This window comes from Sorex fumeus, unplaced genomic scaffold (assembly GCF_029834395.1).
Source record: "Sorex fumeus unplaced genomic scaffold, SorFum_2.1 ptg000044l, whole genome shotgun sequence".
Lineage (NCBI taxonomy): Eukaryota > Metazoa > Chordata > Mammalia > Eulipotyphla > Soricidae > Sorex > Sorex fumeus.
In genome coordinates, this window is record NW_026606101.1 from 37,358,873 (window position 1) to 37,371,588 (window position 12,716).

The 12,716-nt window shown below is 43.1% G+C and overlaps 1 protein-coding gene across 1 annotated transcript in view; it reads right to left on the bottom strand.

The window, feature by feature from the left end:
- DZANK1 (double zinc ribbon and ankyrin repeat domains 1) overlaps positions 1-12,716 on the bottom strand; it is a 99,887-nt gene that overhangs the window by 44,294 nt on the left and 42,877 nt on the right. Inside the window, exon 8 of the mRNA XM_056121720.1 lies at positions 1,272-1,385. Within this exon, the coding sequence (XP_055977695.1) occupies positions 1,272-1,385 (114 nt within the window). The remainder of the gene's footprint in view (positions 1-1,271; positions 1,386-12,716) is intronic.

The following is a 12,716-nucleotide window of genomic DNA, read 5'->3' on the forward strand; positions in this document are numbered from 1 at the left end:
AAAAAGGCAGGAGTAATAGTACAGCAGGTAGGATATTTGCCTTGCACATGGTCAACCTGGGTACAATCTCTGGCACCCCATATAGTCCCCCAAGCACCTCCAGGACTGATCTCTGAACTCAGAGTCAAGAATAAGTTCTGAGCATTGCTGGGTGTGTACCAAAAACTGCCCTCACCTCCAACAATCCCCAAAATCTATTCTGAAAATAGTCAACTAATAAAGAAATTAGAAAATTTACATAAGCTTAACTTTGGCTCCTCCAATTCTTCAAAATTCCATTTCTGAAGTCTGGGTTTGGGGTCTGGGATTTGGACCACACCCAGAAGTATTCAGGGCTTACTTCTGACTCTGCATTCAGGAATCATTTCTGACCTGGTTCGGGGACCTCATGGGAGGAACTTATAGGCCAGTCTCTTTTCTGGAGGTCTGTATATCCTGCCACTTTAGATCTTTTCATAGTGAAGAAGACTTTGGGAATAAATGGAAAAATGGGCTTCTCTTTTTTCTCCTAAAATTCTATATATTTTACCCAAATAGAGACCACAGGTCATTTTAGAAAATTACCATTCTAATTTTGTATTGAATACAAGCATTTAGTTTCTTGCTAAAAATTCTTACTCTTTCCATTTCAAATTCTCATTGTAAAATCGATCCTGAGTACCCAAGATAGGCCCCCAAGCACTGCCAGGAGGGAACCCTGAGTGTAAAGCCAGAAATAAGCCCTAGGCACCACTGGGTGTGGCCCCCAAGTCAACTCCAAACAAAGATCACTCCTGGCGGTGCTTGGGGGGAGAATATGGGGTGCCAGGGATTGAACCCAGATTGACCATGTGCAAGTCCATATTATTTTCAATACTCAAATTTAAATATACGAAGTAAAAAATTGTCAGCATTTTGGGTATTTGATCATTGTATGACTGAAACTTAAACCTTTGAAACTTAAACTTTTGTAACTGTTCTCATGGTGATTCAATAAATAAATTTTAAAAAATATTTTCAGCATTGGTAGTAATGAAATTTTTTCAAATTTCATGTTCAGAGAACATATATATATATATATATATGTATATATATATTCCCTTGACGCTAGAAATTATCCTGGCAAGTTACTCTAAGGCAGCATGCCTTTCCAATAGAATGGTCACCACATAGACACTGGCCTATTAGTTGCTAACCAATTCCATCATTTGAAGAAAGACATCTGATTATTCAAACATTTATATCTACATATTTGTTCCTTTTTTTCTTCACTGAATCACATTTTTAATTACCTTCAAATGTAGGCTGGCCTGTGGCTGCAGTTGTAGAGCGAGAGGGGCTTCACACACCACACAGATGCGGGTGTTCATGGGCACCAGGGTTCCACACTCTGCACATAAACCCATCTGCACAAAGAAAGAGGTCAAAGACTGATTTAGGAACAAGCTGATCTTAGAATGTGAGGTTTAATTTGGTTTTGTAAAATAATTACCTTTATTCTTATTTTCCCATTAAGAGTAGACCACATTTATTATAGAAAACAAAATGTCATAAGAAAGAAAAGAAAAAGGTCTTACCAGCATAACTGAATACAAATCTTTCCAGAGTACAATTAGAATGTTGAGTAACTTCCTAAATAACCATTTCAGACTTTGAAAGTTGACCAAAGGCAGACAACAAACTTAAAAGAATGGGACTGCAGATAATCTGTTGAAATTTATAAAGAGTAATGAACCCTCCCTGAATAGCCAGAGCAATCACTGGGTGGAGGAGGGGGGAAACAGGAGCCTTCTTTTTCCCCAACTTCAAACCATACTATAAAGCTACAGTAATCACAACAGTGTGGTACTGAAATAAGGACAGACTCTCAGACCAACAGAATAGAATTAGAGTCCAGAGAGAGACAGAGTCTCGGGCATATGGGTCTAATCTTTGATAAAGGAGCAAAAAATATGAAGTAGAGCAAGAAAATTTCTTCAACAAATAGTGTTGAGACCCCTTTTTAATACCATGCACAAAAGACAAATCAAAATGGATTAAATACCTCATATCAGACTTGAATCAATGAATCTAGGCTTATCTTCAATGATTCACTGAATGGCCAAGCAAACAGAAACAAAGATAAACAAAAGGGACTAAATCAATGAACAAGATTTTGTACCACGAGGAAAATGATGGCCAAAATAAGAAGATATACTACAGATATCACTCTATCACTGTCATCCCATTGTTCATCAATTTGCTCAAGCGGGCACCAGTAATGTCTTCATTTGTTCCAGCCCTGAGATTTTAGCAGCCTTTCTTTCACTCTTCCAACAGGGAAGGGGAATGAGACCCATTATTGTTACTGTTTTTGGCATATCAAATATGCCACGGGGAGCTTGCCAGGCTCTGCCACATGGGCAGGATACTCTTGGTAGCTTGCCGGGTTCTCCAAGAGGGAGAACTAGACTATAAGAAGTTGTGTGGCTGCAAATGTGGCCACTCTCTTCCAGGATCTTTGTTTTATAGTCTCTGGATCTTGGCCATTGATGGGATTACATGGTGCCAGGGGCAGTTTGTGGGAGTGACTGCCACTGCTTAGCTACTGGAAAATGAGGGATCTGGGTGGAGGAGGCCAAGTCCCAACCCAAGCAGGCAGACAGGAAAGAATATTTACCCACCATTCATCTGACAAAGGGTTGATACCCAAGACATATAAAGCACTGGTAGAACTTTATGAGAAAAAAAAACCAACCTCATCAATAAACGGAGGAGAGAAATGAACAGAAACTTCCTAAAAGAAGATATACAGATGGCCAAAGGTATATGAAAGAATGGTCTGTGTCACAGATCAGAAGGAAAATGCACATCAAATAGCCAGGAGTTATCAGACTCCAACAGCGAGACTGGTACACAACACAAAGAACAAAATGAACCAGCGCCAGCGTGGATGTGGGGTGAAAGGGGGCCCTCATCACTCTGTTGGAAATGTTTCCTTTTTGGAAAACAATATGGCATTTCTCAAAAAATTAGGAATTGAGTTTCTATATCACCCAGCAATTCCACTTCTTGGCAAGGATTCCCCAGGGGCCCAAAACTCTATTAAGAAAAAAATATTTTTACTCCAGTGGTTCAATGAAGCACTATTTACAAAAGCCAAAATCCAAAAACAACCCATGTCTGAGAACAAATGACTGAATAAAGAAACTATAGTACATATCCACAATGGAATTCTATTCAGCGAAAATACAAAATCATGCAAATTTCTGCTCTGTGTATGGATCTGGAGAGAATCATGTGGAGTGAAAGTAGTCAGAAGGAGAGCAACAGAAACCAAATGATTGCTCTTCTATGCTAAACATAATAGTGGAATCACAAATGCCCAAAGGCAATAGAAACTGAGAACTTGTCTTCAGTAGAAAGTTTAACATGAGGGGTGGGGCGGAGGGGCGGCGGTGAGATATTGAGACAGTGGCGGACGGAATCTAGGGTAGAAGGTGTGGTGCGGGAATGTTTCGAGCATGAAACCCTACCATTAACAGTTTTGTAAACCACAAAGTGTCTAATGTAATTTTTTTCTAAAAAAAAAGAAAAAAATCCTACAAGTTTGAATGGTTCTTGTGTGGGGCCATTCCCATCCTTCTCCAGTTTTATCGGTATGGTAGTTTTTCCAAGGACTGTGTAAATTGCCAAGGACTAGTTCTTCCAGGCTGTGTAAACCAGCTATTTTGTGGCTGCTGATAAGCATCACTCACTTGATTTAGAACATTGTTAACAATCTTAGTAGCAAACAATCAGAAGATCCAGGGGCTCCACAAGACTGAGATCACAGTCTTGTCTGAGGCAGCCAACAGACCAGCAAACTATGCAAGTATTAACAGGAGCTCATGAGGTAAATTATCTAGAGAGAACTTGGCATACACTCAGCTCAGTTGACCATAGGCTACATGTATGTACGCCGTAGTCAGAATGGGCCTATGTTGAGGCAAAATGCTTTTTCAGAAATTAAAATGGATTCTATTCAGAGCTATTAACTTACTAACTGTTGTCAATTTCATATATTTTGTGTACAAACATAATAATATCATGGGTCTAAGCTAGCCAGGGATATGCCCTAGCTGGAGAAGACTGGACAAGGAGATGAAAAAAACTAGGACAGACCTGAAAATAGCCTAAAGTTTGAATATTCTTCCCAACTCATACATAGCTCCATCAGCAAAAAAGTAGAAGCCTCACTGAATCAAGGTGTTGAAGCACAAATTCAGGTCCTAACAGTTTCCAGACATTTCAGGTAAGATTTTTAGTATAGTATAGGTAACATGGTTATAATAGCATTGACTTTTATGGTATTGATATAAAATTTACTTTACTCTGCCACCACACTTTCCACCAATTTCCTTATGTTACTTCTAGTACACCTCTTCCTTCTCCCCATCTCTTCCCTTACTGCTTGGTAATATAAAATTTTTAAATAAATTTTATAAATAAATTTTAATAATAACATAAAATTTTAAAATACAAGGTCAAGAGTTACAGACATGAAAGATTAAATCCAAGAAGCAAACAAAATAAACAATACTAGGAGAAATAATAATTCAGAACTGTTGAAGTATATTATCTAAAGGTCCAAGAATTAAAGGAAAAATCATGAAAAAAAGAGAACCAAAAAGGTGATCATCTATACTCAGAAAAGAAATTTTCTCTGAGTATCTCCAGATATTAGATTTAGCAAAAAATTCACACAATTATTATCAACATGTTCAAAAAATAAAAGAAACCTATTTAAAAATTAGATAAAGTATGGTGATAACTATAAAAATTAGGAAATCTAATTTTTAAATTATGATTCTTTCTCAATCACTGTCACTGTCCTCCCATTGTTCATCAATTTGCTCGAGTGGGCACCAGCAATGTCTGTATTGTGAGACTTGTTATGTTTTTGGTATATCGAATAGGTCATGGGTAGCTTGCCAGGCTTTGCCGTGTGGGCACAATACTCTAGGTAGCTTGCCGAGCTCTCCAAGAGGGGTGGAGGAATCAAACCAGGGTTCACCTGGATCAGCCACATGCAAGGCAAACGCCCTACCTGCTGTGCTATCGCTCCAGCCCTCTGCTTTGCATGTGGCCGACCCGAGTTCGATTCCTCAGCCCCTCTCAGAGAACCCAGCAAGCTACCAAGAGTATCTCGCTGGCAAAGCCTGGCAAGCTACCCGTGATGTATTTGATATGCCAAATACAGTAACAACAAGTCTCAGGATGAAGACGTTACTGGGCCCGCTCAAGCAAATCTCTCTTCTCAGTAGTCATAAATTATAAAATAAGAACCAAGTTTAAACCCTAACATAGAAAAGTTAAACAACTGAAGTTTTAAAATTTCCAGAGAGATCAACAGTAGTCAGAAGTATCAGTGAGCCTTAATATAATTCAATATAAATTTTCTATTAAATTTATGTTGGGCTGGAGCGATAGCACAGCGGGTAGGGCGTTCGCCTTACAAGCGGCCAACATAGCCGACCCGAGTTCGATTCCTCCGCCCCTCTCAGAGAGCCTGGCAAGCTACCGAGAGTATTCAATATGCCAGACACAGTAACAACAAAAGTCTCCAATGGAGACGTTACTGGGCCTGCTCGAGCAAATCGACGATCAATGGGAGGGCCTTTACCTTTACCTTTACCTAAATTTATGTTGAGAATAAAGATTGAGAAAAATAGGAATCAGTGAGATAGTACAGGGGGAAAGGCGCATGCCTTGCATCTGCTGATCCTGGTTTGAATCCCTGACATGGCATTTTAATCCTATGACCGTCACCTGGAGTGATCCTTGAGCAGCAGCCCCTTCAGAAGTGGCCTCTGAACACAGTCAGGAATAGCCTCTGAACACTGCTGCTGGATGTGGGTCCCTCCAGAAAATACATTTATTAATCAAAAAGTTAACAAGAAAACAAAGCATCATAGCCTATAGGGCAAGCAACTCCAAATAGAAGCCCGACAGGGAAAGAACGAGAAAGTGACAGAAAATAAATTTGATGAAATAATGGCTCCAAAATTTCCACATTAGAAAAAAAATTAATCTACAGATCCAATAAATGCAGTCAATTCAAGAAAGATAAATACAGATCTTTGAAGCGTTCAGCATAAGAGAAGGAACACATGGAGGGTGCGGGATCCCGGAGGAAAAAAAAAAAAAAGAAAAAACAGGTTCCAAAAAGAGCCGAGATCACCCGCAAGTTCCAGATGGAGTAGGTGCCGCATCCCGCCTCCCCCAGATGGAACCCCGGTGACCAGAAGCCTCTACAAACACAGCTCGAGTATGCGGGAACAAGGACTTTTTCTCAAATCTGCCGGACTACACCTCCCAGGTAACCTCTGATTCCGGAAGTCATGCCCACAGCCCGCCCCCCAGCGCCATCTTTGAAGCGTTCAGCATAAGAGAAGGAACACATGGAGGGTGCGGGATCCCAGAGGAAAAAAAATAAAAAAGAAAAAAAGGTTCCAAAAAGAGCCGAGATCACCCGCAAGTTCCAGATGGAGTAGGTGCCGCATCCCGCCTCCCCCAGATGGAACCCCGGTGACCAGAAGCCTCTACAAACACAGCTCGAGTATGCGGGAACGAGGACTTTTTCTCAAATCTGCCGGACTACACCTCCCAGGTAACCTCTGATTCCGGAAGTCACGCCCACAGCCCGCCCCCCAGCGCCATCTTTGAAGCGTTCAGCATAAGAGAAGGAACACATGGAGGGTGCGGGATCCCGGAGGAAAAAAAAAAAAAGAAAAAACAGGTTCCAAAAAGAGCCGAGATCCCCCACAAGTTCCAGATGGAGTAGGTGCCACATCCCGCCTCCCCCAGATGGAACCCTGGTGACCAGAAGCCTCTACAAACACAGCTCGAGTATGCGGAAATGAGGACTTTTTCTCAAAACCGCGCGGCCGCTTATGCGGCCGCGCGACATCTCTCTATATACAAAGTGATCAATGAGAAGTAAACCACCCAATCTTTCTCCCTGAAAGTCAGAGTTAAGTTTGGAGCACGGCCACAGCCCCAGAAACACAAGGACTTAATGCAGAACCCAGCAGCTTGGAGCAGAAAAGCGAACGGACGATGAGTTAACCCAGGCCATCATTTCTGCCCAGAGGGGAAAGGGTGTTGCCCCATTCGCCCTCTCCTCTCTGGAAAGAAAGATGGCGGCCACATGGGAGCCTTGTGGACAGCAGGTATGAGCCGGGAGTGTGGGGGCGACTAAAACCTCATGGGAAGGGGGGCGTTCCGGTCCGTCCTTCACGCCCTACCGAGGTCACCAGTTGCCCCCCACGAGCGGCTCTCCAGCACGGCCACAGCCCCAGAAGCACAAGGGCTTAATGCAGAACCCAGCAGCTTGGAGCAGAAAAGTGAAAGGACTATGCGTTAATCCAGGCAATCATTTCTGCCCAGAGGGGAAAGGGTGTTGCTCCCTTCCTCCCTCCTCCCTCTGGAAAGAAAGATGGCGGCCACATGGGAGCCTTGTGCACAGCAGGTATGAGCCGGGGGTGTGGGGGCGACTAAAACCTCATGGGAAGGGGGGCGTTCCAGTCCGTCCTTCACGCCCTACCGAGGTCACCAGTTGCCCCCCACGAGCGGCTCTCCAGCACGGCCACAGCCCCAGAAGCACAAGGGCTTAATGCAGAACCCAGCAGCTTGGAGCAGAAAAGTGAAAGGACTATGCGTTAATCCAGGCAATCATTTCTGCCCAGAGGGGAAAGGGTGTTGCTCCCTTCCGCCCTCCTCCCTCTGGAAAGATTGATGGCGGCCACATGGGAGCCTTGTGGACAGCAGGTATGAGCCGGGGGAGTGGGGGCGACTAAAACCTCATGGGTCGGGGGGGCGTTCCGGTCCGTCCTTCACACCCTACCGAGGTCACCAGTCACCCCCCACGAGCGGCTCTCCAGCACAGCCACGGCCCCAGAAGCACAAGGACTTAATGCAGAACCCAGAGCTTGGAGCAGAAAAGTGAAAGGACTATGCGTTAATCCAGGCCATCAAGTCTGCCGGAGGGGAAAGGGTGTTGCCCCATTCGCCCTCTCCTCTCTGGAAAGAAAGATGGCGGCCACATGGGAGCCTTGTGGACAGCAGGTATGAGCCGGGAGTGTGGGGGCGACTAAAACCTCATGGGAAGGGGGGCGTTCTGGTCCGTCCTTCACGCCCTACCGAGGTCACCAGTTGCCCCCCACGAGCGGCTCTCCAGCACGGCCACAGCCCCAGAAGCACAAGGGCTTAATGCAGAACCCAGCAGCTTGGAGCAGAAAAGTGAAAGGACTATGCGTTAATCCAGGCAATCATTTCTGCCCAGAGGGGAAAGGGTGTTGCTCCCTTCCGCCCTCCTCCCTCTGGAAAGATTGATGGCGGCCACATGGGAGCCTTGTGGACAGCAGGTATGAGCCGGGGGAGTGGGGGCGACTAAAACCTCATGGGAAGGGGGGCGTTCCAGTCCGTCCTTCACACCCTACCGAGGTCACCGGTTGCCCCCCATGAGCGGCTCCCCAGCACAGCCACGGCCCCAGAAGCACAAGGACTTAATGCAGAACCCAGCAGCTTGGAGCAGAAAAGTGAACGGACTATGCATTGATCCAGGCCATCAAGTCTGCCGGAGGGGAAAGGGTGTTGCCCCATTCGCCCTCTCCTCTCTGGAAAGAAAGATGGCGGCCACATGGGAGCCTTGTGGACAGCAGGTATGAGCCGGGAGTGTGGGGGCGACTAAAACCTCATGGGAAGGGGGACGTTCCGGTCCGTCCTTCACGCCCTACCGAGGTCACCGGTTGCCCCCAACGAGCGGCTCCCCAGCACAGCCACGGCCCCAGAAGCACAAGGACTTAATGCAGAACCCAGCAGCTTGGAGCAGAAAAGTGAACAGACTATGCATTGATCCAGGCCATCAAGTCTGCCGGAGGGGAAAGGGTGTTGCCCCATTCGCCCTCTCCTCTCTGGAAAGAAGGATGGCGGCCACATGGGAGCCTTGTGGACAGCAGGTATGAGCCGGGAGTGTGGGGGCGACTAAAACTTCATGGGAAGGGGGGTGTTTCGCTCCGCCCTTCACGCCCTACCCAGGCCACCGGTTGCCCCCCGCGAGCGGCTCTCCAGCACGGCCACGACTCCAGAACACAGAAACCAATTTCTTAACTATCTGACTTTCAGTAGAAATACTTCCAGGGTCAATAGGTAAAATAGCAGAAATCCAAAACCAACATTTAATTCTTGAACCCAGCTGTAGAAAGCAAATCACTTCACAATGCTTTTTCAGCATGTCTGATTGGGGGGGGGGGGTAAACTCTAAGTAATAGTGGTGAATCTTTTATTGAAACGATGAATCTAATCAAAGCAGATAGAGTGTTAACTAGAATTCATCTGCCTCACAGGGACGGGGAGGGGTGGGGGGTGGGGTTTTATTGGGGTTCTTCATGGTAAAAAATAAGTATTGGTAAAGGGAAATGTGTTTGATATTTGCATGACTGAGACATAAACCTGAAAGCTTTGTAACCTTTCCCACAGTGATTCAATAAATGAATTTAAAAAAAAAAAAAGAAAGATAAATGCAATAAGATCCATATCAAAACACTGTTAAACATTAAAGACAAGTAGAAAATCTTTAAAGTAGCAGGAGAATAAAACTACTAGAATAAACATCAAAACTCATGGTGGAGCAAGCCAGGGGAAAAGGCAGCTCAGAGAGAGAAGGGAGCACCAAATAAAGGATGTTGGGAGAATCCTCCCAGGATGGGAGATGCATGCTGAAAGTAGAGTATAAACCGAACATGTTGCCACTCAATGCCTCTTTTGAAAACCACAGCACCCAAAAGGAGAGAGAGAACAAAAGGAAATGCCCTTCCACAAAGGTAGGGTGGGATGAAGGGGATGGGGGGGGGGGGGATGGGTACTGGGATCAGTGGTGGTGGAAAATGGGCACTGATGGAGGGAGGGGTACTCAATTACTGTATAACTGAAACCCAAGCACCAAAATCTGTAAGTCTACAACTGTACCTCTTGGTGTTTCACTAATAAAATTTTTTTAAAAATAAATAAATAAATAAATAAATAAATAAAAGCTTTTATTTTTACCACCTAGGCAAAAAAAATTTTTAATTAAAAAAAACAGAGTGGCAAGAGGAAAAGAGAATGACAGAAGCTAAAATTAAAGAAAAACGTCAAATGAGAATTATACACAGTAATAGTAATACTATTTTGATAGTAATACTATCAAAAGTGAAGGTAAAATAAACATTCTCAGAAGAAAGAAAGACAGAAAATTAAGAGTAAATATGCTTTAGTAAAGGAATTCCTTCAGGTAGAAAATAAGTGGCACTACAGCTTAGATGTTGGCCTCACATGCTGGGGGAAAAGGCAGCTCAGATAGAGAAGGGACCACCAAGTAAAGGGTGCTAGGAGGGCCCACTCGGGATGGGAGATGCAGGCTGAAAACAGACTATAGAGCAAACATGATGACTACTTAATACCTCTATTGCAAACCACAACATCCAAAAGGAGAGAGAGAGAGAGCAAGAGGGAATGCACTGCCATAGAGGTGGTTGGGGTGGAGGGGACAGAGTGGGGGTGGTGGAGAGATCCTGGACCATTGGTGGTGGAAAATGGGCACTGGTGGAGGGATGGGTACTCGATCATTGTATGACTGAAATGCAAGCACGAAAGTTTGCAAGCCTGTAACTGTACCTCACTGTGATTCACTAATAAAAAATTTAAAAAACAAATTCAAAAATAAATTAATAAATGAAAATAAGTGGCACTAGATTTTACACTTGAGTTTACAGAAAAATGAGACCATATATTATAAATACATGGATAAATAATAAATGAGTCAATAACATTACTTCTCCTCTCTAAACGAAAGTTTTTTGAACCTGCGATTTTATTTTATAATAATTAGAGGTGATATATGTATATACATAATAATATATAAAATAAATGGAGAGATAAAGAAGATAGAGTAAAATTTCAACACTTTTACTGAATTTAAGATAATTTTCTGGGGGCTGGAGCAATAGCACAGCAGGTAGGGCGTTTGCCTTGCACAAGGCAGACCCAGGTTCGATTTCCAGTATCCCATATGGTCCCCCAAGCACCATTAGGAGTAATTACTGAGTGCACGAGCCAGGAGTAACCCCTGAGCATCACCGGGTGTGACCCAAAAAGAAAAAATAAGATAATTTTCTGAAGTGACTATGATACCTTTTAAAAGGGCATATTACAATCCCTAAAGCACTACATGAAAGTGGTCGGAAAACATAGTGCAAGGATTAAGATGCTTGCCTGCGTGTGGCTGATCTTGGTTCAAAACCCAGCATGTATATGGTTCCTGATCACAGTCAGGATTGACTCCTGAGCACAGAGTCCCTGAATATTACCAGGTTTGCCCCAAACAACCCCCAATAATAACCTCAAAAATTAGTTTTTAAAATTCACGGAGGATTTTAAGAGTAATTTTAAATTACTTAACACAAAAGATGGTGGATATTAGACATCAGATGAACAAAACAAAAAATGGTACACATTAATTCTGCCATATCAATAAAAACAAATGAGACACCACACTCAAAAGGCAGAGGCAGTCAGATTGGAGATAAGGCAAGATCCAACTAGGTGCTTTCTACTAGACACAAACCATAAATTCAGAGATACAAGTAGGTAGCAAGTAAAGCTATAGAACAAGACATATAGTGTAAATAGTAACCATAAAAATTATTTACATAAATAAAAAACACATGAAAAAAGGTACATATTTGCAACTTTGTAATTCACAGTGATTCAATTTTTAAAAAGTTGAAAAAATACCCATTATGAGACATTTTGTGCTGATAAAAGGTTTATGAAATCAGGAATATATAGTAAACACAAATGTATAAAACATAAATTCTCATAATGCACAAAGCAAAACACTGTGTCAAACTCCTTCAATCTTCTGACCACTCTAGGGCTAGAGCCATAGTATAGCAGGTAGGGAGTTTCCCTTGCATGTGGCCAACCCCAGGTTCAATTCCCAGCATCCCATACGGTCCCCCCAAGCACCATCCAGAGTGACTCCTGAGTGCAGAGCCAGAAGTAACCCTTGAGCAATGTTGGGTGGGACCTAAAAAGGAAAAAAAAAATCTGACCACTCTAAGTTAACCAACTTTTTCTGGTGCACCAGAGTCGCTATTTTGGTTTTGTTAAAATTAGTATCATTCAGTGCCAATAATCCCCAAAGGATTGGGAAACTCCTTTTCCCCAATAAATAGTCACTTTAGTAAAGAAAAGAAATCTTGAAAAAGACTTTGAGGAGGATTTATGATGTACTTATAATTATATGAGGTCCATTTCCATGAACCAATACCATTTCAAAGAACTCAGGTTTGTAAACTACTTCAATCTAGAGTTTGGATGATTTGGATGGCCTACTGTATTAAGCAGGACTGTGACAATAATATCTACTGGTATTTCTTTTCTTTTCTTTTCTTCTCTTTTCTTTTTTCCAATATAGATCAACAAATACACTAGTAGGCTGCTCTTCTACTCCATTCCTGGGAACACTCTCACCAAACTGATTTTTTGTTAGGTCTGTCTGGAGGCCACACCTGGCAGTGCTCATGGGACCATATGTGATGTCAGGGACCAAACAGGGGTCAGCAGCTTGCAAGGCAAACACCTTAAATACAACCCAGATTTCAAATTATTAATGTCACTATCTCCCTTTACAAACATGTGCTACCTTCTTTTGGCAGTTAAGTGCTGTCACT